At 32.4% G+C, this 26,796-nt stretch overlaps 3 protein-coding genes, 2 long non-coding RNA genes and 1 pseudogene across 5 annotated transcripts; 5 read left to right on the top strand and 1 right to left on the bottom strand.

Annotated features, from left to right (window-relative positions):
• Positions 1–3,130: 3,130 nt before the first annotated feature.
• Positions 3,131–6,385, top strand: LOC112733426 (uncharacterized). Its single transcript, XM_025782367.3, has 5 exons — positions 3,131–3,906; positions 4,561–4,613; positions 4,726–4,803; positions 4,889–5,498; positions 5,641–6,385. Exons 1-5 carry the CDS (start codon positions 3,757–3,759, stop codon positions 6,148–6,150), a joined length of 1,401 nt encoding a protein of 466 aa, XP_025638152.1. The 5' UTR covers positions 3,131–3,756; the 3' UTR covers positions 6,151–6,385.
• A 190-nt stretch (positions 6,386–6,575) lies between these two features.
• LOC112733425 (protein POLLEN DEFECTIVE IN GUIDANCE 1) lies at positions 6,576–11,026 on the top strand. The gene is made up of 11 exons (XM_025782366.3): positions 6,576–7,388; positions 7,522–7,661; positions 7,929–8,032; positions 8,498–8,586; positions 8,709–8,782; positions 9,089–9,245; positions 9,357–9,524; positions 9,820–9,917; positions 10,024–10,146; positions 10,260–10,328; positions 10,420–11,026. The coding sequence occupies exons 1-11, from the start codon at positions 6,935–6,937 to the stop codon at positions 10,618–10,620; spliced, it is 1,677 nt and encodes a 558-aa protein (XP_025638151.1). The 5' UTR covers positions 6,576–6,934; the 3' UTR covers positions 10,621–11,026.
• A 2,903-nt stretch (positions 11,027–13,929) lies between these two features.
• LOC112733424 (uncharacterized) lies at positions 13,930–14,547 on the top strand. The gene is made up of 2 exons (XR_003168224.2): positions 13,930–14,098; positions 14,327–14,547. It is a non-coding gene; the product is annotated as an uncharacterized lncRNA (long non-coding RNA).
• A 120-nt stretch (positions 14,548–14,667) lies between these two features.
• Positions 14,668–17,235, bottom strand: LOC112733422 (inositol 1,3,4-trisphosphate 5/6-kinase 4). Its single transcript, XM_025782365.2, has 2 exons — positions 17,034–17,235; positions 14,668–16,373 (listed from the first exon to the last, which is right to left on the bottom strand). The coding sequence occupies exon 2, from the start codon at positions 16,371–16,373 to the stop codon at positions 14,925–14,927; it is 1,449 nt and encodes a 482-aa protein (XP_025638150.1). The 5' UTR covers positions 17,034–17,235; the 3' UTR covers positions 14,668–14,924.
• A 2,960-nt stretch (positions 17,236–20,195) lies between these two features.
• LOC112733420 (uncharacterized) lies at positions 20,196–24,697 on the top strand (annotated as a pseudogene).
• A 136-nt stretch (positions 24,698–24,833) lies between these two features.
• Positions 24,834–25,722, top strand: LOC112733421 (uncharacterized). The gene is made up of 2 exons (XR_003168223.3): positions 24,834–24,931; positions 25,034–25,722. It is a non-coding gene; the product is annotated as an uncharacterized lncRNA (long non-coding RNA).
• Positions 25,723–26,796: the final 1,074 nt, after the last annotated feature.

The following is a 26,796-nucleotide window of genomic DNA, read 5'->3' as shown; positions in this document are numbered from 1 at the left end:
TCTGACCGAAATGGATTGCTACCATTTTAGGTATGGAGATCTTGAGACTTCTTCACCACATCTTACTTTTAGTGGTAAAGATCTCAGCCACGCCATACTGTAGATCTTCTTTTTGCAAGGGCCATCATCACCTTGACCGCTTGCTTCTTCCTAACTTCTCTGCTTCTATCTCTGATAGCTTCTTCCATCTTCTTTCCCTGATGAAAGTGACACACGAAAACTAGAGAGAGAAGAAAGAGAAGAAAGAAAACTTTGGAAGTAATGAGTGAATTAAAATCAATTAAAATCCACTTCTCACACTTTATGCATAGTAACGTGTGAGGCAATTAAAGCAATCAAATCTATTTGTAACTTTCTCTTTCCTGTTACCAATGCTTGTATTAAATCCAAGTTAATTAAATTTGAATTCCATCAAAAAAGAAAGTGGGTAACCGAGGAAAGCATGCATCGTTGCTTTCTTTCTTCTTCCAATTTTCGAACCAACCAATTGTTGGGTCACAAAGAAGCATTGCTTTTGGGCTTGCTCAATAATTTTCTGACCCAATTATCTTGCTAATCAATTAAACATTTCAGCCACATATCATATGTAATTTTGCACAAGGCTGAATATTGATATTACATTGGGCTTGTGTAAATTTCGGCCCAATAATAAATCTGCACAAAACAAAATTGTTAAACAACCAAATTATAATCATAATACAATTAATTTAATAATATGTAATTAATCATTTTTAATCAATGTTTGATCATCATACAAATTTTGGAGTTTTCCAAACTCAACATTACTTCTTTTTTTAGGAGCATTACTTCTCATATTAAACTTGAATGAACATGTATTATAATTTTATTTAATTGAACGAATGTAAAAAATTATATAATAAAAGATCACAAGATAACACTGAAATTACTTGAATGAACATGTTTGTACTATATTAGAATCTTGTTTAGTTGAATGAATACATGTTTATATTTATTGGATTGAATTTTCGTTTGAAATAAAAAAAAAACATCGAAATTTCTTAATTTTGATACCAAAATATTGTTACAACTTACAAAAACAAATAAATCCCTTATTTAACGATGTATTTTTTTGTTTTTTATTCTTTTTTTTTCTGTTGTTCTTACTTTTTTTAAGAGTATTGCTTTTCAATTAGACTCGAATGTATACTGATTGGATTAAAATTTTACATGTGCAAAAATTTCAAAGAGAATGAAGAAAGAAATAAAACAAGGTAATTTACGTATAAAAAGAAAATGACAATAATGATAATGATGGAGGAGGAGAAAAAAAAAAGAAAATAAATTCAAATAAAAAAAAAAAGGAAGAAGAAGAGAAAGAGCTAGTAATAGTGGTGACGACGACAATAAAAATATAAAAAAAAAAGATAATAATAATAACGACATATGAAAAGAAGAAAAAATATAAATAAAAAATACATTATAATAATTTGATTAGGTAAATGGCTTTGATGTAGAACTTTTTTGATTATGTAAAAAATTATTTAAATTTATATGACTTTGACGTAATTTAATGCGGAGACTACTTAATAAAATTACAATATTACCAAAATGAAATCCAATCCTCCAATAATTTACAAAAAATATTGTTATTAGAAACTCACTCGATTTGAATAGAAAGTATGAAAGACAAAAGCAAATTGATTGTTCAACCAATGGAGATTCAAATTTTCGGCTTCGAGCCTCTTCCCCAGCCAAAACCGCGCAATCTCGTCTCGTGAAAAGTTTAAAGTTATGCAAGAATAAACAATACAAAATAAAAATGACATACTTCTATTAATTTCTATCATTCTATGCAATTCAGTGTGTTAAAATAATTGCACTTTTACATTATCTATTAAATTAATACTTTAAAAATAGATAAATTTTAAAATAATTTATAATTTAATTTTGATGCATAATAGAATAAAATTTACATATACATTTAATTATATAATATAGATAATACTAAAAAACTAGCAAAATTTAATATTTTTAAAAATATTGACTAAAAATATGTTATTATATTATTAAGAATATTAGATTACTAACTAAAAGTATTGACCAATATAAAATAAAAAGAGTAAAGTAACATTTTTGTCCCCATTGTTTGGGATAAGTCCTATTTGTGTTATTAACGTTTAAATAGTTCTATTTGTATTCTTAATGTTTATAAAAGTGATTCAATGTTATCTGACTATCAATTATACTAACAAATTAGATTATATTTTTCAATTATTCTCATTTAGATGTATTCATTCTCAATTAGGTCTCACTTGGATGTGTTCGATTTTAATATTATACCCACTATTTGTGTTTAGATTCAATTATGTCCCTAAAAAAGTGATTATGTAAATATTGTAGGAATTAGTTTCAACATTTGATGAGCTATTTTTTGGAGTAGATCATCGATTCTGTAGACATTTGTATTCTAACTTCTAGAAGAGATTTTTAAACTTAAACTAGAGCGCTCATGATGTGTAATTGATGGCAGGATAACATTGAATCACTTTTATAAACGTTAGGGATACAAATAGGACGATTTAAACTTTAGGGACACAAATAAGATGATTTACCCCGAACGTTGGGGATAAAAACGATACTTTACTCAAATAAAAATATTAACCCTTAAACTTTTTTCATATAATATTTCATCAAAAGAAATTATGATTAAATTTATCACATGATTATTTAAAAGAATAAATGTTATTTAATAATTGAATTAAAATTAAATTTATATTTTTAATATATTAAATAATAAATGTTAAAACCTTTCAAATAAAGTAAGGGGTATAAATCAATTAAGAGGTTGCGGGTTCGAGTCTCCTATCTTTGGTAAAAAAAAAAAAAGTAAGGGGTATAATATTTTTTAAAAAAGAACTTATTATTAGAAGTAATAAATAAAATACATGTTATTATTTTTCATTAATAAATGTAATTAGTCTATTTAAAAATATAAAAAATAGTTAATCGGATTGATAGGATATTTTTTTAAATATCAATAATTCATATAAAATATAATAAAAAATATAATTTAACAAAAATAGTGTTTAAAGAAGCTCCTTTAAATTCATTCAAAATTTTAAACCCTGAAAGTATTAAATATTAATCACCAAAAGAAAAGTTGAAAAATGTAAGCAGAAGTAGTGAAGAACAAAATGGTAATTTCACACAGAATTCATGGGAAGTATATAAAAAGGCAGAGAGAAGAGAGAAAAAACTGGTGGTAATTAGGAAAATGAAAAAATCGAATTGTACAATTTCCATCCTTTTTCCCTTTTGCTACTTGATTTGATTTCTCTCTCTCTCTCTTAACTTGTCACTCCCAATTCGGACTTCAAAGTTGAAGCTTTTTCTCTCTAACTATCCCTCAACCCTTTCCCTTTCAATTCATTTCTCCCATTCGCATAGCCCTAACCTCAATTCACAATCCTCCACCTCCGATTTCGGCCGGAAAAGGAATCAAAGCTGCCTTCTTCCCACGTCAGCAAAAAAATACGGTTTTTTTTACGATACCCAAAAAGCTATTCCTCTGTTTCTCGGTTGGCGAATCACGAGTCATTTTCCGTTTCCGTTTCCGTTGTGTTTGTTACTATTCGAGGTTGCCGTTTAGATACCCGCAAAGGCTGGTCTTTTTCTTCTTCTTTTTTTCGGTTTTTCTTTTTACGAGGGGCCTGGTTGCTAACGTGAGCCCGGGTGCGTAGGATTAGGAGGGTGTGTTATTTCTTTTGTAATCGGGGGCGTACACGTGTACGGCGGATGGGAGCGGAGGTGATGGTGACGTGGGGAACCTGGGAAGAGCTTCTCCTCGGCGGAGCTATTCTCCGGCACGGCACCCGTGACTGGACCGTCGTCGCCGCCGAGCTCAGTGCCCGAACTCACCTTTCTCCCTGCACTTTCACACCCGAGGTAAATTAATCATTTTTAAATACAATTAACTAAGCCTATCTATCTAATCTTTATGCTATTCTGTTTTAAAGTATATATAATAGAACAAAAATGATTTAATTTGTGATAAGTCGATAACATTCCAAACCGTTACGTGGTCATGACTCATTGCTATTATAGTAATACTATATTTGCTTAGCTGGAAAGTCGTTTTTATCATTCCCTTACTTTAATAATAATTATTATGTTTGTGACTTAGATAATAAAAATAATATACTTTCTAATCGCGGTCAACCAAACGGAATGTTGAATTGAAACGAAGATCTTAGATTGGACCCTTTAATGGGTCATTACTGAAATTATTATTCTAAGAAGATGCGAATACTACTACAATGAAGAACATTAACAAGTTGAAGAAATGAATGGTTTGCGTGAATTTAACGTGGAAATATAATAAGTGGCGTACACGAGGGGCACTTAGTTATAGTTAACACTGCTTGCATCATCGTTTGCACATGCTTGCTCTCAAACCATACCTCTCTTTTGTAACGTTTATTTAATAGAAATCGCCGCCATCACATGGCAGGTTGCCTCAACATATCTAGAGGGTTCGAATCTTGTGGCCTAATTGCTATTTTTAATTACTATCATGTACAAAGATGGTTATTTTTGTAGGCCTGCAAAGCCAAATATGAAGACTTACAACAGCGTTATTCTGGGAATAGCACGTAAGTTGAATAACTACTTTTTTTTTTTTTTTTTTCATTCAAACTTTCCCTGTTTGGCTAGTACATATAGAATAGAAGTCTAATGCTTTAACTCATTTCATTGTGGTATCAGGACTTGGTTTGAGGAGATTAGGAAGAAGAGAGTTGAAGAGCTTAAGAAAGCTTTGGAGCTATCTGAAGATTCTATTGGGTTGGTTGCATGCTTTCTTTCTTTCTTTCTACGGAAAGTTAATCATATTCTGAAACATAGGATGGTACCATTTTTTGTATTCCAGGTGTCTTGAATCAAAGCTTGAATCCCTTAAGGCTGTGAAGAATGAGAATATAGATGATTGTCATGTTGGTGATGGCTCAGCTGGACCTGAATTACATGCTCCTCCACAGAAAATGGCAAGAGTTGAATCCTCCGCTAAAGAGACGTCGAAGGATGGGCTATCTGCCGGGAGTTTCACACACGAAACTCGGCCGAACTGGTCAACTGAATGCCAGGTTCCAGCAGTGTCTTCTGAAGATGTTGAGACTAAGCCCGAACTTGCAAGGTCTACCGACCACGAGAAAGATTTAGATGTAGATAAGGTAGAACAAACTATAGATGAAGGAAAAGGTGTAAGTTTGAAAAAACGAAGAGGGACGAGAAAGAGAAAGGATTGTGGCAAAAATGCTAATGAAGCTAGCGGTCCTGAAAGTGACAATTTGGTTTCTATTGATGCATCACGGTGTAAAGAAAGTTCTACCAGCAACTGTGATGATGTTGCCAAATCTTCCGGCATTGGTGAGGACAATACAAACCCTAAAAAGGATGGAATACAAGAAATGATGGAGACTTTAGATTCCATTTTGGAAACCAAAGGTGCTTCTGCCTTCCGCCGCAGACATGATAGTCAGGTATGTGTATATTAGAAATCCCATCCCATCCCATCTTTCTATAGTTGGCTCCTGAGTTTTGTCACCATAAAATTGCTATTTAATCACTGATACAACGAAAGAGGGATGGATGTATTTTACCAATAACTATATTTCATAACAGAAGCGCGGAAGGTACAAGAACATGATCCGGCAGCATATGGACTTCGACACCATACGAACAAGAATTAGCAACCAAACAATTAAGACATCGAAGGAACTTTTCAGAGACTTTCTGTTACTGGCCAACAATGCTCTAGTCTTCTACTCCAAGTGCACCCGTGAATATAAAACTGCCCTATTGCTTAGAGACCATGTCACTAAAATATTGAGGGAGAAGCTAAATGCTTTTGGCAGCAGCATCACTCATGCTAATGTCTCAACTGCATCGCTGACCACGGATCCTCCTGTGGAAGGTGGAACTGTGCGCCCCAGTGATTGCAAGATTGCTGCACCGGCAACAGCTGATGGCAGCAAGGCAGCCAAGAAAGCCAGTGAAGTGGCTTCGCCGCCTTCAGTGGAATCCTTGCCCGTCAAGAAAGCTTCTGCCAGAACCAAAAAGGGAGGACGCGGAGCCGCGGTTGAGAGAGCTGCAACACCAGTGAAGGGAAAGAAAAGAGGGAGAGCAAAGTAATATTGCTGAGGATTAATTTTAATTTTGAGCGGTGTATGTACAAATATTTCCCTTTTTCAGTTAGATTTTTTTGGTTGCATGATGAACCTTGAACGAGGGAAGCTAACATATGAAATAGTTCTAAATTACAGTAGTTAAGAATTAAGGTAGTGTGGTCTGTGTCTAAATGTTCTATAAGATGTAAATACGAATTTTGTTTGTATCAATAGAGAACTATACTAAGCTTATTAGTCAAGTGATTGTCTTGTCTGTTGAGACTAAATTGCTAGTATTTAGATTTTATTTGACTAGGAAGATGAGATGTTAGTTAGTCTTATAATTAAACTTGGATGTAAATTAACAGAAGTGAAATTTTTGTTAATATCATTATTATTTATTCAATAGTCAAGGCCATTGGTAAATGGGTTCTTGGCCTGACCCATTGTGATTTTGGTTTGGTTCGGTTCAATTTCATCGTTGTGAAATTGTTATTTCAAAAGCTTCATAGAGTAGCATGAATGATATATATTGAATAAATTATCATTTAGCCATATAAAAATATGTATAATTCTATGAGAAAGATATTTTTTTTAAAGAGAATAAAAAATAGTATATAATTTACTTTAAAAATTAATAAAAATAAAAGTGACAGTTTTTTTTTTAAATGTGTTTTAATTTTCATTTTCTTTATCCTGCTTAGCATGCATTCCGTTTATTTTGGTTTTGGTTAGGTTGGGTCCGGTTTGGGTCAACCGGTGGTGTGCAAAAACTAGTCTCTTCGAGAGCGGTATACCTTACAGGGAAGATGAGGTACCGAGGCGGCGGCGTAATCGGAGGGTTACCGCCGCAATCCCAACCGCAGCGTAGGAAGAAGCGGAAGCACAAGCCCGCTCACCCTGAATCCGTTACTTTTGATTCCGTTAACGGTTCTAACCATGACTTCGAAGTCAACACCAGTCAACTACTCGCTGAGGTCACAACCGACGAGATGCCTACCACTTCCGCCACGGAACAAAGTACAGCCACTGCTGCCAGCGGCCACGGTTTCAGCTACGGCGAGCTGCGGTATAGAATCCTTAACGGCGGGGCTACTTGTGCGGTTTCGGCGCTTGATGACGGTAACGCCAAGGAACTTAGTTCGGTAACTTCGGCAGAGGTTGAGAATTCGCAGAAAGAACTGGTCCTGAGTGGCGGTGGTAATGTTGCCAGATCTGACACCGTGGAGTTGAATCGTGTTTTGCTGGTTCATGGTTCTGATTGTGAGTACAAAGATCCAATTCAATTAACGTCATTGCTTTATTTCATGGTTCATCAACCAATGGGAACTAGTGAAGCAGTTTCTTACCTGCAATTTGGTGTCTTATTCGTGATATTGTGCTTTATATGTTTCAGCGGATAAGTCACCTGTAACATACTTCCTGGAGGAACTGTACAATGGAAATTCTTTGAGGGGCACAACTACTCTTGGCGACGAAAAGGGAAGAGAAAGAGTTTATGACACTATCTTTCGATTGCCGTGGAGATGTGAATTGGTACTTGTATGCTTTCATTTGTTTTCTTTGTTCACCAGTAATGGAAAACAATAAAATGAGGAAATCTGGTTGCAGTTCTGTGATGCCTCTATGGGTTTATGCTCCATTGTTTAGACCTTAGTCCTTAGGTGATGTCTGAGTTATGGGGAAAGGATTTGGCTTGAGACTTTATGCTGACTGTATGGTTGTTATTTTTTACAATTGCGTATTTCTAATGACTTTCCACATTTTCTGTCCTGTTGTCTCATACATGAAATCGATTTGCAGCTTATAGATGTTGGCTTCTTTGTCTGTTTCAATTCTTTTTTGTCATTGTTAACTGTGATGCCGACAAGGATTGCTATCACCATTTGGAGACTTCTAAGAGCAAGGTCTGTGATTCACCTCAATATTTTCTCTTATTGTACTTAAATATAATCTGCAAATGGCAGTAGGATTTTGATGATAGATTTATCCTGCTGTGCTTGTTTTCTTTTGCTTATTATTTCTGGTTTAAGCAGTGTCCATTCAGTACAAAATCATTCTTCCATGTACTCAGGCTCTGAAATCGTAGTAAATCTTTGAAAAAGAGAACAGGGTGATTGTAGTTGAACCATGTTACCTGTATTATGCTGTTAGATACGTTGTAAGCTATACAGGCATTAGGCCTCAAAGTCTCAAACTTTTACTGCTTAAGCTGTGTTTGCTGAAGAGATTGGAACTTTATGATATGATCTTCCACTTTATGTGCTTTGATTTGTATGCTTTTCTACCAACTCTCTTTTACTGTCCAAAAATTTGTGGTAGGTTCTCATGGTTTTCCTCATTATCTTATGATCTTTTCACGCCTATGACAGGAAGTTCAAGAGGCCATCTACTGTTGAGTTGTCGGATTTTGGCTGTTTTCTTATGATGGTATGTGGAGTCATTCTTTTGCAGCAAATAGGTACAGTGATAGTGTGCTTTGATATTTATTGGTTATATATTTTCTTTTTGTATTAATCAGTTTTGTTTTGTTGTAACAAATTGGTTTTTATGCTCCTCCTTTTTAATGTTTGTTGTCTTTAGATATCAGCTTAATATATCATATGATCCGAGGTCAATCAACCATCAAATTGTATGTGATCTACAATGTATTAGAGGTGAGCATAAATTATTATTTGAATCTGGATTATACTGACTAGTGACTAATTAGATACCCAGATATGTCAAATTTATGGACCTCTGATTGCAAGGTTGATATTCAATTAGATTTTGTGCATGACATTTCCTTGTAATGTGAGTGTCTGTAATGCGGCCTTTTGGTATTTGAACAGTTTACTTTACAATTACACAAATTGTAAGCCAAGGAGTCAGATGCTGTTATTTTTGGTGCGTTGTGCACTACTATGGCGATTACATTCATTTCTTAATGTTCTGGACTGAGTGATCGTTGTACTTTCTTGCAGATATTTGATAAATTATGTCAGCATTTTAATGGGGATGTAATGAGAATGTTATTTCATTCAGCTGAAGGACTAGCAAAATTTCACCCAGAGATGGAAAGTACGAGATTCTGGATTTGGAGATTCATTTCTGACCAAGTTGTAGCTATTGTTGCTTCAAATATCCTTTTTCTTTGAGGATAATATTTTTAAGATTAGTTTGCAATATTATTTTATTTATGAAGGTTAAAGAGAAAACTGAAGTGCCGATAGTTTCCTTGACTAGTTGTACTTGTTCATTCTTGCATCCTGTTAGTTCAAGCAATCACTTTATCAGCCTGTATGGTTGCTCACAATAATGCATTGCCAGCTATGCTTGTGTCAAATAATTTTGCCGAGATCAAAAGCTATGTGTTCAAGGGTTATAATAAGGATAATGTTCGCAGTTTGGTGTACTTCGGTGAGGTGTCTTTTTCCCTTTCTTTTTCTTACTATATTTTGTGCAGTTTGGTTGGGATATCATTCTTTTTCATTTCAAACTTGGAAAAGAACAATAATGTTTGTACTTAACACCTTGTTGTTAGAATACTGTGTACACGCCAGCATAATACTTGCTTTCCATGGAGTGCATGTCTAGCAATTCATGTTTGTATTTAAGATGTGCGTGTGCGCGTCCATGCATGTTTATATTTATAGCATTTGTTCTTAATTTATCAATTTCTGTTTCCCATTTCTATTTTACTGCTGACAAGCAGATTCCATAGAGAGATTCCACATATCAGCACTTATCTTATTCGTTTTGGCTCAAAATATTCTGGAAGCAGAAGGCTCTTGGTTAGGAAGTTTTCTCATTGTAAGATCATTTGGAAAATTATACATTCCCTATGTTTATTTAATGGAAATCAAATTCTCTGCTTCTCTCGATCTTGCTACTAACACAGGTATTCTGTATGGTGCAGAATATCCTCTTGGTTTTTCTATGTGAAATGGCTATTGATATTATCAAGCATTCGTTCATTGCTAAATTTAATAACATTAAGCCCATTGCATTCTCTGAGTTCCTTGAAGCCTTGTGTAAGCAGGTATTGTCATGACTTTTTATTTTGATCATCCATTTGCCGAAACATTTTGTTTGTTTGTTTTTTTTAATGGACCTTCTTTTTTAATACACCTGACTGCTATTTTTATTTATTAGACACTAAATATAGAAACCGAGGATGCAAAGAAAAACCTAACTTTTGTCCCTATTGCTCCAGCATGTGTGGTAAGCATGAATTATTTATTCTGTGTTTTACCATGGTTTTTAGCTGTTGATTCCATGTCTTTATATCTTCCCTTTTTTCCCCTGTTCTTAGGTCATTCGAGTTCTGACTCCAGTATATGCTGCTAACCTTCCTTACAACCCCCTTCCTTGGAGGCTTTTCTGGATTATGCTGTTTTCAGCAATGACCTACATTATGCTCACAAGCCTCAAGGTTCTGATTGGCATGATTCTTCAGAAACATGCCACTTGGTACATTAATCGCTGCGAAAGGAGGAAACTTCATGCAGATTAATTTACATGAGCTACTGAGTTACCGTACACTGCTGCTCAAGCATTCCTTTGTGTTGTGCCTCAAGAGTGAAGACCACATGCTGAGATGGATCTGTTCAGGTGAAGTATTAACTCTGGGATCATCATAAGGACCTGCCACATACAAGAACAGGTTCAACCAGTTTTTTAGGTTTAACTTGGAGTCTCAGAGTGATTTCCCCTTTGAAAATTTGTTTGTAAGAAATAACTTATTGATGGCTTCCATGCAAGTTGCCTAAATAGTGGGTTTCTCTAGTAAATAGTATTGTTCCACTATAGTTGGCATAAAAAGGAAAACTATGTCTGGCTACTATATTTTTTATTTTCACTGTTACGCTATTGTATTAACTGCAATTATTGAGTATAGTAATCAATTTTTCGTTATTCTATATATTAAGTTTTACTGTAATGAAAGTTCGTTTTTCCCTTGAGGAAAGCTTCTCATTTGTTCATAATTATTAATTAATTAGAAATGTTAATTTAACCTCATTTAGTAATATGTGGATGATTTACCAATTATCACTACTTTGTTTGAATATAAGAAAGAAAATGAAAGGAAAGAAAATGAGAACAAAGAAAATAGAAGGGAAAGTGGAGTTATTTGTGTGTTGTTTGGATGAAGAAAAAATGAATAGAAAGAAAATAAAAAAAAAAAATTTCTTAAGATAAAAAAAAAAGTTAAAAAAAAAAAATTATAATGGTGTAAAATTATATTAATATCCTTAAGTATTTTGTTTTCTTTGATTTTTATTAATCAAAGGATAAATTTGTATGTTTACTAATCTTTATCCATTTTCCTTCTATTTTCATCTCATTTATGGGGAGAAAAATTTTTCATGAGACCCATATTTTTTTTTTTCACCCAATTTTCACTTCCCGTCCAAATAATAAAAAAATTCACTTTTCCATCTTTTTTCTTTTAACTCATTTTTCTAGGGGTGTATATGGGTTGAGCCACACCGAATTTGGCTTAATCTATACCCGATCCGAAATATAGACCGGATCTAATGTATAGACCCTAACCCGATCTTAGACCCGATGAAATCTATGCACCTTCGGGCCGGGTAAAAACCGGATGAAAACCGGGTCTTTAGCATGTAAAAATCACCTAATCTCCAACCATTATTTCATAATTTACATAGTAAAATTCACTTAAAAAAATATAACAAGAACCAACCCTTTTCTAAAATTAAAGCATAATCATAATCAATACTAATATTGTCTAATAACACCAAATATTTGAATCAATACAAATAACACAATATTATGCATTAGTCTAAAGTCTTATGATTTTAAACATAAAACATTAACTTATAATCTTATAATGACTAATAACACAAACTATTAAGGTTTACAATATTTAAATTCCACATAAGAATAACCATCATCTATCACTAATAACACAAAATATTAATTGTGTATGATGATCGGACCACTGGGCCAAGTTCGGGTGACCCGAGCTATGACCCGGACCTGACCCGAAATAATGACCGAGTCTATTTTTGAGACCCTTACCCAGCCCTAGACCCGATGAAATCACACTTAATTAGCCCCTAAAGTGTTCGGGGTCGGGCCGAGTATTCGGGCCGGGTCGGGCCATGTACACCCCTACCATTTTCTTTCCCCTCATTTTTCATAGATCCAAACAAGTGTGTGTTTGGAGTAGAGTTTACAAACCAAGTTGGTATAAAATTGATTTTACAAACTTGATTTTGATGAAAAGTAAGTTTGTATTAAAGTGATTTATGTTTGACAATCTTTATATTAAAATGGATTATAGTAAAATAAATGTTGTTTGAATTACACTACTTAAAATTACTTTTAGATAAAAAATTATTAAAATAGACTTCAACTTAAATAATTTTTTATATTATCCTATCATTTTAATTTAGATATTTAAATAGATCTTATTAATTAATTTTATAATAGAATTAATATTTATTTACTAAAATAAAAATAATATATAAAAATTAGTATATATATATATTACATTTTTCTTAAATTTTAAATATTAAGATCAGAATGTTAATTTAGTATTCTTTTTACATTGTACTTTTATTCTAGTACTCTCAATAATCTTATCCTTAATATTATTTTGAAATCCAACGTTTATGATTTTATTACTATGTATGATTAATTTTTTATTTAATTTGTCTTTTTTGAGAGAATCATAATCTATATATAAAAAAATCACACTAAAACATAGTATACGAGAATTATAATTATAAAAGAGAGTACTAGAAATAATAAAAATTAAATATTTACTTTGATAGTGATAAAAATAAATCTAAAAATTTTTTATGATATTTTTATATAAATACTTTTAATACTCTTAATACTTTTTTTAGTACGCTATAATTTTACTATTATTATTTCATAAAAAAATAATAGATAAAAAATTTATGTAAATAAAAAATAATAATATGCATGAGAGAATATTAAAAAAATATTATAAAAAAACATCAAAATTAATTATATGAATAATTAAGGACAAAATTAATAAATAAAAAATAGATTTTAATTTAACATAAAAAAATGAATGCAAAAGTTAAAATTTGTAACTTTGAATAAATTTGGGTTGGAGAATAAAATTACCCAAACTAAAAAATAAAACTTAAAAAAAAAAACTAAACCTATGTTTGATCCTCTAAACGCTAAGCCAAACACACTGCTGAAAGGTTGAGGCAGGAATGCATGGTAGATAACCGACTAATAATATTGAGTAAATGGCAAGTTAATTCTTAATCAGATTTTAAATTAAATTTTGGCTAACCAGAAAAGCCACACCTAAGGGTTACTTTTTCGTGTTTATTTAATGCGCCGACTAAGATATGGAAACTCCCTCGATCATAGATACAAACACGTCACACTTCATTAATTATTAGTTATAATTTATTTGTGCTTAATCTGCTGTCTTCCTACTTTCGAAGATACACATAAGAAACTGTCGTAAAACTTTTTCATGAACTCGAGAAGTTGTTGGATGACATACACAGAACAATAGATAAAGACACTAGCCAAAGTGAGAGTTTTTTTATGAGTGAAGGAATTGCTAAAAGGGGCTCTTGATATTGTGTGCGCCAATTATTAGAAAAGCACACCATTAGAAAAGGTTGAAGGGACAATATATAATCATTAAGTTAATAATATTAAATATTGAGCAATCTCAATTTCTCAACTGTTGAATTTGCCCAACAACTCCTCTGTTGTCTGACTCTAAATATACATCTAGCTTCAACAATCAAAATCAACCAACTATATATATCTTGTTAGCTACTCAAACTTTTAGGTTAAACTGATTTAATTTGGTGTAGGTCGTTAGACACGTATCCTGTATGGTGAGCTTAACAACCGGGATTAGAAACACCAACCGATTATGTTTGTTAAGATTATGATTACGAAGAAGCCTTCCCTGGAATCCAAACGTGTAATTGAAAACCTGAATTTACAAGTAAACAGATGTAAGAGCAAATGAGCAATCTACATTTCAACGTTAGTTTAGTTAGCCTAAGATATCATATCTATACTTTCCTAGTGATTTGTTTCAAATTCCAAGTTTAGCCTTTTTTTTTTTATAGAAAAGAGCTCAACATAAAATGGTGGAGAACTAAAAAAAGTTAATTAGCTAATATGCAAAATGAAATTTTCTTGGGATTATATTAATTTTCTTTATTGGTATGAATTTTCAGAAACGAGTGAGTTTCAGATCAGTAGAACAAGGAGAAATTCGTGTTGAGGCAGCAGCTCCTCCTTCCTCATAGTCATTCATGTGGAAGCAATCATAGCAAGATAGCCACAACCTTCTTTTAACTCTCTCTTTGAAGCTAGTTAATTTTTGTACTATAATCTGTAGACTCTGGTAGTCTGGTATATATATTGAAATAGACATAGACATGTCTATAAATTCATACATCTTTAGTGCTCAGATAAGATTAAGCAGATGCAAATGTTATCTCAAATTATTTTTTTTTCCCCTTAAGAAAAATAGGTTCATATGTCAGTGTGGACATAAAACTATAAAGATGAGACATTGAACAAGGAGCAATTGGTGTCTAGCATGACCACTCAAATCAATCAACTTTCGAAATGTGTAATGGCATTGCTTTTAGAAGCACCAATTAGGAATAAGTACTAAACTAAATAGCATCCATCACAATTCACAGATATGAAGTATTCTAAATGTCAAATGTCCAAGTCTTAGTGTTCAACTTCAATTTTCAGCTTGATATCAAGAGTTCGATAGGCACTGAATTCCTTGCCAAAGAATCACAAAATTGTAACATATGGTTATTTAGACAACCTAAGGTCATACTTACCTCTAATGGATTCCCAGAAGGCAGGTATTGAGATTTCATGAGGTACTTCTTTAAATGAAGGGAGATAATTAACATCCACAATTACATGATCTTGCGTACCTTCCTGAATTACAACATCAAAACCAAAGATAGTAAGCTGAAGCCTTCTTCTAAGCCAATTTGCAGCATCTGTAACCAGTTTAACATCAATAGACTCTCTGCTTGTCATGCTGCAGTCACCACTGGCTGTGGGTAAAGATTTTAAGCTGTCAAACTCTATAGGTTTGAGTTCAGCACCGTTGGATGATTTCTTCAAAACATCAGCATTTGGTATCGACTTCTTGACAGCATGGAAAACTTTCTCACCCAAGACATAAAATTTATACAAAGTGGACGAATGATCCACATATTCCTGGATAACAGCTGGAAGAGGAACATTTACATTCTTAAAATCATCAACTCTGAAAACAATTGCCATCTTATGTGCATCACTGACACCACAAGCAACCTTAGGTTTCACTATACATGGAAGAGACAATCTGGCTTCAGCTAACCCAGTCTCAAAATTAAATTCTTCAAAATTATCGATCTTAAGAAAATGGGCCCCTCTGATCAAATGGCTGCCTTCCTTATTTAGTTCTTCTAAACCACGTAGAATTTGCTGTATTTCTAGTCTATCCAATAATGGATATATGTTCTTCAGTGGGTCAATCACACAAAGATCCTGGTGAAGTTCCAAATATCTTTGCAGTTCTTGTATGCTGTCCATGAAAGTAATTTTATTGTCTTCAATGGATAATATCTCATCTGTGGCTTTGTGGAGAACTATATCAACGTCCTTCAATTGAGTTGATAAAGGAAGCATGGGTGTGAGAGGCACGAACATCAACCCATTTTGAGTAGGACATAATGGAAATGCACCCCTCATTGCAAAATCTTCAACTCGAGAAGGCTTCATTATATAACCCACAGTTGCAGCATTAGTTCCGGTTGAACTTTTATTTAACTGGCACATAGTCAAGGGAAACTCTGCCAAATTTTGTATTCGAAGTGCATCTGTTGTGTAATACAAGGTTTCATCTCCATCGTTCAAAACAACAAGAAGCCATTTATAACTGCTTAATTTAGGTAAGACCTCCTTCTTGTTAGAAACTAGATAAACAATCCCGCCATCAGTATTAATGCTCCATGCAGGCATAATCTCACTCGTAGGATCATTTAAGATAAAACAATCAAAAGGGTACGAACTTGCACTTTGAAGAACACTCACCTTGTCATCTGGAGAGTTTACGTCATACGAGATTCCTATATGAATTTTGGACAGGGAGAGGGTTTGGATGAGAGACTCAGCTCCCGGCCGTAGTATGAATCCATTTTTATCCCCACCACCTTCAGTTAAGAGTGCCGATTCATCCAATATCACTCCTCTCACTACACCCATCTGATAGTGTGAGCAACAATACAAAAGACATAAAATTATTACAAACTTTGCCAAGTAAAAAAATGAACAAGCATGACTTAGTAATGATCAAGTACACGCTATCAAAGTTTTTCCAATCAATCTACTACAAATTTTCAAAAAGAAAGAAATGAAAAATGCACTAGATTTATCCGGCATATATATTCTATATAGTATATAAACAATGGTCTAAATACCAACTTTTCTTTAAGTTTCAATGCATCCAAAAAGTTCAGGGTCCCCAGTTTCAACCCCCCCCCCCCCCCCCAACCCAAAACCCCCAAAAAAGAAAAGTATCCTGTTTACTATGACATGATTAATTCCATAGTGTCTTCCATTACCTATTTTATTTCATATATCATCAAAGTTGAGCAGATCTCTAGAGGGGGGAAAAGGCATTTAATGAAATCGGTAGATTACAAGTTTAAAATTTTGGAAATAGACCCAAATTGACATTAGGAATTAGTTTATCAATGAACATGGCACTGGGAGTGTGAATGCGACCCAAGAAAAATAACCTCAAATAGAAACTTGTGGATGTAACATAGAATACACAAAGAGAAATAGCAACGTGTAAAGTGAAAAAACCCAAACATGCATGCAAAATTGGATGAAGAAATCATGGAAAGGGTGAAGAATTACCGAAGACCTGGTACGGATTTGAATTTGTCTCTGCGATATGAGAAAGTTATGTGTCCTAATAGGTAGCTGGAATTGCGAGGGATGGGTTCTGAGTACGACGCTGTAAATCACAATTTCAAAGCTTTACTAACTGAGAGTTTGGAAGAAGAAGAAGGAGGATCAAGTGCAAATTGCATTTAAAGGAGTGCATTCATACGACGCTACTTAAATTAAAATTAGAGAAAAGGATAAATAGTTTTCTGACCTTTTGTACTGCTGATATTTTGTCTCTCACCATTAAAAAATATTTTTAAGTTTTTGATCTTTACAAAATTTAGACGGATTAATCTCTTCGTTCAAATGCCTTCGTCAGGGATTAATCTGTCTAAATGTCTCTGTTAGGGATTGATCATTTCAAGTTTTGTGAAGGTCAGACACTTAAAAATATTTTTTAATGATCAAGAACAAAAATATTCACAAGAGATCAAGAACCTATTTATCATTTTCTTTTAAAATTAAATTAGTTTGAGTCAGATTTTTAGTTTTTGTCGCTACTTAAAAAAACAAAAATAACAAATTCAATTTCACAAAATTTAATTTGTACTAGTTTTTTACCTCCTCTTATGATATTAGCCAGCATTTTATTAATATATTTTTATATTACAGACCATTAATGTTCAATACTTTCCATGCAAAAAACATTCATATCATCAAGAGCGCACCTACATTGTAGTAAAGAGGATAATGACTCCTTTAATTTTAATTTTTTATAAATAAATTATATATTTTTTATAAATAAATTATATGTAAATTTTAGTTTAGTTTTTTTTAAAATTTTATTTTAATTTTATTTTATTATATAAATATTTTTTGTCTTTCTCTAATCTTTCATTTAATTCGGTCCCTGGATATCATATAGCACCACTCAAGAAAATTATGTACACATGTTAAAAATGTAGTATGTGCATAAAGAAAAATACCTTAAAATAGTAGTTATAAGATTATATTCAGCATTACATATAAAATAAATGAACAGAGTATCATAAATACGAAAAGGGTGCAGATTGAATCACTTTTCATACCAATGAAGAATCAGCCAAATTGAAGGTAAAAAATGAAGGCAGTTTTGGAGAACACAGTGATAAAAAAAAGGTTTCATCACAGTACTGGTTTTTATGATTTTCAAACAAGTTCTTAATGTAAAATTTGAAAAAAGCTACTTTGTCAATGCAATAGAATAAAATTAGTGGTCGTGTTCATGCATGTGTGGGTCATAAAACCCTAATCACATGGTGAGTGTGAGTGTATGTGTACGTTGACATGCTAAATTGACTATGTTAATGGTAACATAAAAACACAATAAAAGAATTTTAATTACATGCCATGTATATAGATAGTTCTATTAGAATGAGTAGAACCAAAGAAAACGCATTTTAGAATCCTATTATCTTTCATATTATTTAATTCTTAATTCTACTTATTAGTTTGGGTGCGTGGCATCAAGTTATTGGACCAAGCTCTTCACACCAAACCCATTGATTCTAAGCTCTCATCATTTTTTATATTTAGGAAATGGCATTCACATAGAGATTCTGACAATCAATTGCCACTAGCGTGTTAATAGTAATATTTTATTTCTTGATTACTCAACATTTTAATAAATCTCAGTTGAGAATCATCCGTACGTTGGTTTTCTAAACAACACAAGCACTAGGAATTTAATTAGTTAACATGATCACCATGTAAAACCTTTATTATTATTATTATTAGTTAAAGCTATTTATCCATCACCAAACTCAGCTTTTTCAATTATACGCATGTTTCCCCTTAATTAATTAATTAATTAATAGTTACAAACTTACAATACAACTCTTTCTCCACTCTGTTTCATTTTCTGTCAAAGATAGGAAAAAATATTGGGCCTTACACAAATACACATAGCTGTCATCACTCGTATAAATTTCATTATCGTGTGCTCAAATAAATAATTGGCTACTCATTCATATTTATGGTTTTTCTTCTTTTTTTTTTTTTTAAAAGCATTTCCCCAACAGTGCAAAGTTCGAAGTATTAATAATACTTTTTGCTGCTTAACTTTTCTTTCCACCACGTTTTCCATGTAATAGCGCAAAAGAGCAAATCCAGTTTTAAAATTTTACTACTTTTTTCTTTTTTACAAGAAAAGATTCTTTCGCTTAACTTACCATGTTTCATTAAAAGATTAATACCAAAGAGAAAATAAATGAATAAAAATTGAATAGTTGAATACTATTCATAGCAACATCTCACGAGATTATATTAAGAAAAAATCTTTTGAAAGATGAGTATATTAGAATTTTAGTCCGACAATGTCTATCAAAGCAAAAATATTATAAAAAGTTAAATGTAACTATAATTAAATAAAATATGAAAAATAAAATAAAATAGCCGGTATTGTGACCGTATTTAAGAATATATAGTAATCTAAACAATATCATTATTTATGTAACATAGTATCACGATTCAGGAACCGACAGTGTTAGCGAATAATTTAAGCGTTTGAATACTTCAATATTGTGCTCTTTATTCCATGAGCAAGATTTTGATCCTATATTTATTGTATTTTATATTGATGATTTATTATTTTAATTAGTTAAAATTTTCATAATATATTATTTATGATGATAAAAATTTAAATAATATCTTACTTTAATAATTAAAAAATGTTAAATAATTTAATAAGTTTAGCTAAATTATTAAATTTTATATAAAATTAATTGTATCTAAATTTCTATCTTAAATATAACATAAATATATAAAGAATTTTATTGTACTATAAAACACATTAGTATTTTGGTTCTAAAGAGTAAAAACTATGTAAAAATAAAATATCAGTAATTTTTGAGAAGCAAATATGTTTAGAAAAAATTTAAATATATTAAGAATATTAGTATTTTAATTATTTTAATAGTTAATCTAAATTATAAAAAATATATATAATATATATTAATTGAAATCAAAGGCTAAAACAAGTGAAAGACTGGTGCAGAGGAATGTGAGCACGTCCTTCATAACTCTGTTGAAGTATTTCTAAATTTGGATTACAGTAATATGTATGATTTATGGGTCCAATGTTTTTCGATTTCTGAGTTACCAAACAAAGATGAATGAGCTTTATAGTTGTTATAGCTACCACCACCATCCATGCACTCCCATTCTTCACTCTCTCCCTCTTTCTCGCTCTTATCGCCACATTTCTCTCTCTGTTCTTTTTGATCTTCATCTTGGTATTCTGATCTTCAAAGTTCCTCTGTTTTCCTTTTTTTCCTTCCTGCCCTTTTCGTTTTCCTGCCTATTCTATCTCTATCTCCATTGCCTTCTCTCCTTTTTCGCTTAACATTCATGCAGGGGGGAAGATTTTCAAATGTAACGAACCTCTCATTAAAATAAGTTATATCCATCATTAACTTCGTTTTTGGTTTTTGTTGTGAAGCTGTTATTTTGGGTTGTGACTGAAAGTTAACTCTTTCCTAAATGGTATTGAGAATAAACTCTAGGAGGAGTTAGATCTGATTGAAATGGTAACAGTCGTTTTCTTTCTTTGTTTTTTTCTGTGGAAAGAAAGTACTTTTGTTTTTTTTTATCCTCCTTCTCATGCCTTCGTTTATATATTTATTTTCTTTTTTGCATTTAGCTTATTTCATTTTTTTTAATGGGAAAATCAATTGGAATTTGCTGTGAAAAAAGAATTTTGATTTTGAGGTGTGTTTTAGTTATGGACAGCTATGCATATTTTCATGTGATCCTTGGTGCCGTGGATTCCAATACATAGAGTTCTGTTTCCGTGTTTCTGGGTTGCTTGTTTTGTACCATACTATCATGTGATGTCAGTTTCAACAGAATTGCTTTGGTTTGGTTGTTCTCTTTTGTTGCTATCTTATTATGATTGAGGTTTTGTTGGTGGAGTAGATAACTTAATGAGTGTTGATTAAGCAACCTGAGATTCCCCTTTTTGCCATGATTGCCAATGTTCTAAGCATGTTTATCTCAAATTCACATGATGAAGTGCCTCTTTCTTCTCACACTCATAACAAGTGCCTTTGTTAATCTTGCCAAAATCCTGCATGAAATTCACTCAGTTCTAACAAAGTTGTTTCTGTTTCATACCTTGGATTGACTTTGCCACTAATAGCAATTCTGGCAATCGTTGTAACATAGTTTCTGCACTTTTTGTTTCCAGCATGCAGTGTTTGTGATGAATAAGAGACTCAATTTTCTATGAGGTCAATCAAATCATGGAGGTGGTTGATGGGAAGAAAGATTGTCTTGTCTGATGGTCTGTTCTCTTTACTTTGGAATCACTGGCCTTTAGATTATTATAAGTGGAATTTCTCGTATACATTTTTTCAATATCGAGTTCTTTTGTGCTTTGTAACCCTCAGTTGTGCTTTCTTGATGCAGGGAAAGTCAAGTTTCAAGATGAGACAACTGCCTATGGCAGTTGTTTGTATAGTGATGTTGTTTGTTTTGTTTAGAACTATAAATTATGAGTATTACCAAGAAGAGGTATGAGATATATAGAATTCTTCTGTTTATTCTATTCTATGACAATTTCTATTTAGAGAGTATCACAACATTGCAGTGTGCTGCGTGTGCTAATTTGAAAATTTCTTCTTCTGTTAATCATTCTGGCATAATCAGATAGAGAAAAAGTGGAGTTTCTTTGGAGAAACAATGTCACAGGTATTTCAATGTCTCTATCTTGCTTTCTGCAAATTGTCAAACTCTTTGTTCCAGATTTTATTTTTGATGAATTAAACAAAGCATTCGATGCGCACCATCCTACTTTTCAATTATTGATTTAATTTGATAATGTAACTTGGATGCATATGTTATTCACACTGGTACTTTTGATGCCTTTGCAGGAGAATGCTGACAATTTTGCAAAGTTAAAAGGCCTGCCGCAGGGTATAGTACACGCTACTTCAAATTTTGAGTTGAGGCCTTTATGGTTACCAAGTGGATTAAGGTCAAAGGTAGGCATTGTTGCATTAATACCATTACATTATAGTTCTATTGAAACTGAGATTTGATGGCCAAAATTTGGTAATGAGCATTCCCATGTTTATAATGTTGCTTCACCTGGTGATGAGCATTCCAATTATTTGACTACAGGTTAGTGATTACTCTAATAGGAACTTGCTGGCAATGCCAGTTGGAATTACACAAAAGAACAATGTAAATGACATGGTGCAAAAGGTATTTTCATCTTTTATTATATTATCAAAACTATTCGAACCAGCATTCCTTATGTAATTTCATTGATTTCAGTTTCTTACAGGAAATTTTACAATTATTTTATTCCATTATGATGGCAAAGTGGATGAGTGGTCAGGTTTTGATTGGAGCAGAACGGTCATACACATAGCTGCTCAAAATCAAACTAAGTGGTATGTATTATGATGGGTGATTTCCTGTCTGAAAATCTTATATTGCGAATCATATGTTCATTGGAGGGAGATTACTCTAAATCTTTTTAGGAAAACTAGGAATGAATGGCGTATCTTTTATATATTAATGGCAAGGATTCATTGAACATCAAAAGGGTTCTTGAGAACAAAAGGAGCCAGTGAAGTTTGTAAGCTTCATTGAAGTTGGGAGAACCATTTATTCAATTAATGCTGTGGATTCCATTGTTATTGTTACCCTTTTTCTTCCTGGGAATCAACACTAACCAACTGAAAAGAATTTGCATAGCAATATAAGGTCTCATTGAAACTATGAGATGGATTCTCCTCTTACTTTGGTTTCCTAACATTTATGCTTTCCTTTTAAAAAGACTTGCAACTTATGGACTTCAATTGTTTACGATATTAATTCTTGTGTTCTTTTCTAGGTGGTTTGCAAAAAGATTTCTACATCCAGATATTGTATCTACTTATGATTATATCTTTCTCTGGGATGAGGATTTAGGGGTGGAGCATTTTTCTCCATCAAGGTATGACTGATTCATATATTCCTGAGTGTTCATTCTTATGTGTCAACTGTCAATAATGGAGATGCATTATCTTGTTTCAATTTAAATATGGACCTGTGATTTCAGTATTTCTAAAATTATTTCCCACTCTATTACATCCTTATTAGATTGATGGGGTCACATTATGTTCCTACATGATCTTTCCTAAATAGTATGAATGGCTGTTTTCGTAGATACATTGAGATTGTGAAGGAAGAAGGATTGGAGATATCACAACCAGCTCTTGACCCAAATTCAGTAGAAATACATCACAGAATTACAGTTAGAGCTAGGATGAAGAAAGTTCATAGGTGACTTACATGTAGAGATTATTGAAATGTACTGCTAACCAACATTTGTTATACTCATACTGGAGCTTTTATACATGCAGAAGAGTCTATGAACTTAGAGGCAAAACTAAATGTTCAGAGGAAAGCCAAGGGCCACCATGTACCGGGTAGCTCTTTCTTTTAATCTGATCTCGCTGTTTAGTTGTTCATTCTGGATTTCATTCATGTGGTACCATCCTTCTATCTGCCATCAAGATGGGAGGAGATTTTCAAATATAACCTCTCAATGTACTGAAAAGGAAATTTAGTAAAATATTTTATTTTGTTCTGTAATTTATGATAAATTTTACCATTTTGGTATACATGGTTAATCATGTTATGAATGACATAGATTTAACTACAATCTTTGCAGCTTTGTGGAGGGTATGGCTCCTGTTTTCTCTCGTTCGGCCTGGTTTTGTACTTGGCATCTTATACAGGTAACTTGTTTCCAACTTTTCACAGTCCAAAGGAACAGAAACAACTCAGGAATTCCTTTCAAAAGTATACTGTTATGAGCCGAGTGATATGATGAAACCTTAAACACTCATTATTCATTTTTATCTGTGCTCTCTCCTCACTCATGTTCTACTCCATTAATCTTCCACTACAATTTTGTTAGGCTCCTCCCATTCCTTTCCATTCCATATTCTCATCGCTTCTCTGCTCTACCCCCTTTCATACTATTTGGTTCCCTGCTTAAGCCTTTTTGAATAAACAGCTGTTATGAACCTAACATACTTCTATTTTTGTGGAAGCATCACTTTATTATATTCATACCAGTTGTTACAGCCTGCTTACAACTTTCAGAGATGAGGTTGTCGATTGGCTTTTTGTCCTCATCTAGTAGCCAAAAATAGAGCTTAATTCCAATATACTTGGATTCAATTACATTTTACTTTGATTGATTTCATGATAAAGTTTAACTTTTTCTCATTATTGAATCGTTGCATTGGATCAGTAATAGATCAAAATAGTCCATAATTTTGGTAACTCATTGTCATAGTCATTTTCGTTTTGTCAGAATGACCTTGTCCATGGATGGGGAATGGATATGAAGCTAGGATATTGTGCACAGGTATACTTAAACATCTTTTTAATTGTGCATCAACTTGGAATATATATAAAACTTGGTTGTGTTTACACTAGACTGATCAGCACTTCTCCTTTTCTTTAATCTTCATTTACTGAATGACAAAGATCATGAACTGCGCAACAAATGCTATTTTTCAGGGTGATCGCACAAAAAATGTGGGGTTGTCGATAGCGAATATGTTGTACATAAGGGAATACAAACTCTGGGTGGTGATTTAACAAAGTATTCTCCTCCTCTTCAAATATTTTGAATTAATTTTGGATCAATTAGCTGCCTTTTCAGTTGTTTTGAAAATATCTATCTGTTCATTCTTTGTATAGTTGATCTTAAGATTCTTTTCCCCATTTTTGTGCAGGATGCAAGTACTAAAACACCACTACGGTAGATCATTTACTTTGAGTCATTTAGACTCTTCTTCAGTATCTATAATCCTTATCTATAATTCACTTAACATTCTGTTGGTTTACTTCAGAAGCATGGCTTGGACGTGCGAACAGAGGTGAGGCTTTTGAACTTCTTTCAAAACTTAGGCTTGTTTCAATCATCACTCAAAAAGTAGCTTAGAATGATTTATTAACATTTTGGCATTGCTAATGAGCAGATACGAAGACAATCAACATGGGAACTTGAAGTCTTCAAAGAGAGGTGGAATCGGGCTACTTCTGAGGACACTAGATGGGTAGACCCATATAAAAGTGATCAAAGGCGCTTCAGACGAAGGCGCAACAGCAAACGGCTATCATAACTGCTTGTTTAACTAACTTGGTTTGATTGTGTTAGCCCTACTTCTTTCATGGGTACAAGTCTTGCTTAAAGGTGCAAGGCCAATTGCGGTATTGGGAAGGTGATATGTAGCCTTATAGCCTTATCTGCAGCATCAAAGAGGCCGTTTTCTGGCTTCATACACAGGCATGAGTCTTCTTTATAGGCATATTAGCATTTTGGTAGCTCAATGAATCCTCAATTCATTCAATTTTGAAAAAACATTCTTCTTTTTTTTCTTCTCTTATTCTTTTGTTCTTTTTTTTATATATCCTATATGGCCAGATTCTGCTACTAGCAGAATTGGCTACTTCCATTTTGTAATTTCTTTTCAATGTAATTATCATATATAGATAAAATGCAGCCTTAGTATTTACCATTAGAGCTGAAAATGAAGAAGTTTCAATTTTCTTATAGTGATTTTGATTTTGGATTCTATGTCCATATAGTACTGAACCTCTACAGCACATACTGCTATATATTTGGGATACATCATAGTATTAGTATCATGTTTATTCATTTATTTTTAGAATTTATCAGCTGTCGTTATTGTTCTTTTTCATCCTATTAGTGGATTTTGATAAGATGGTGTAATTGTAATACCAATTGCTACCTTAAAAAAACTGTAGCTGCTGCAAGACATTTTCCAATATGCAGAAGGGGAAAAAAAAAAAAGAATCAATACATTGTTTGTGTTTATAAAAAAATTGTATAATCTTTTAATCATATATTTGTAATATTAGATTAACACATGATTATGTAAAATTAATATCTTAAGGAAGAATGATTTGTAAAGGGCTCGGTACATTAGTAAGGTTGAGAAGTTGGTTATCATTTATTATGCCATAAAGGACACTAATTTTAGGTAGGGTTAACATAACATATCATGTATATGTCTCCTCTTTTTTGGTGACTGTATATGTCTCCTGACTCTCCTCTAATCTCCAACTTATATTACATAATTAATAATTAAATATGACTAGTAAATAAGTTTTACATCTTGGGTTGGACTAAAAGTATTGCAATAAAGTAACTATTATTAAAGTAAAAATAATCAATTATTTTTATATAATATAAATAATAAAATTAGTAATTTTAAATTTAAGAAGAAATATTTTTTACTTTACTATCAAAGATATATAATATATAGTTAAATACTTAATATTATTTCCAACAAGTTAAATAATTAAAAGCAGTAACGCAACGTTAAAAATGAATTTTTTAATTTTTTTTTCACTGATAGTATGAAGTATGGTTATTAACTCTTAAACGTTTTTTTTTAATATTTGTTTGTCTTACTTACAAAATTTATAATAAAAAATTATACTTTATCTTTTTAAATGAGAAAAAAATGAGAAAATTCAATCCGGACAAAGATTAGCATCCAAGTGAAGACATATGGCCTAATTTTTGAATAACAGCTTTGGAGAAAATGAGGGAATCAAAATTTGAAAACAAATTGTCCTCTTTCTAACAGCAGCTGCACAAGACACATTGGGACAAAAAAATATTGATTACCTTTTTAATTTTTCGGGGTGGTAATCACTTCTTTAAGTTTAACAGGTACACATATTTCAAAGAAAACTTATTAGCTTTTTACCG

Source organism: Arachis hypogaea, chromosome 13 (assembly GCF_003086295.3).
Source record: "Arachis hypogaea cultivar Tifrunner chromosome 13, arahy.Tifrunner.gnm2.J5K5, whole genome shotgun sequence".
NCBI classification, from domain to species: domain Eukaryota; kingdom Viridiplantae; phylum Streptophyta; class Magnoliopsida; order Fabales; family Fabaceae; genus Arachis; species Arachis hypogaea.
Note: the sequence above shows the minus strand (reverse complement) of the source record. Positions and strands in the feature narration are given on the sequence as shown.

Bases quoted from the DNA above. Each gene is read 5' to 3' on its own strand.
- LOC112733426 (XM_025782367.3), top strand. From the start codon at position 3,757: ATGGGAGCGGAGGTGATGGTGACGTGGGGAACCTGGGAAGAGCTTCTC. The intron at 4,614-4,725 runs GTAAGTTGAATA...TTGTGGTATCAG, and splicing joins CGTTATTCTGGGAATAGCAC to GACTTGGTTTGAGGAGATTA. The intron at 4,804-4,888 runs GTTGGTTGCATG...TTTGTATTCCAG, and splicing joins CTATCTGAAGATTCTATTGG to GTGTCTTGAATCAAAGCTTG.
- LOC112733425 (XM_025782366.3), top strand. From the start codon at position 6,935: ATGAGGTACCGAGGCGGCGGCGTAATCGGAGGGTTACCGCCGCAATCC. The intron at 8,033-8,497 runs GTCTGTGATTCA...CGCCTATGACAG, and splicing joins TGGAGACTTCTAAGAGCAAG to GAAGTTCAAGAGGCCATCTA. The intron at 10,147-10,259 runs GTATTGTCATGA...TTTATTTATTAG, and splicing joins TTGAAGCCTTGTGTAAGCAG to ACACTAAATATAGAAACCGA.
- LOC112733422 (XM_025782365.2), bottom strand. From the start codon at position 16,373: ATGGGTGTAGTGAGAGGAGTGATATTGGATGAATCGGCACTCTTAACT.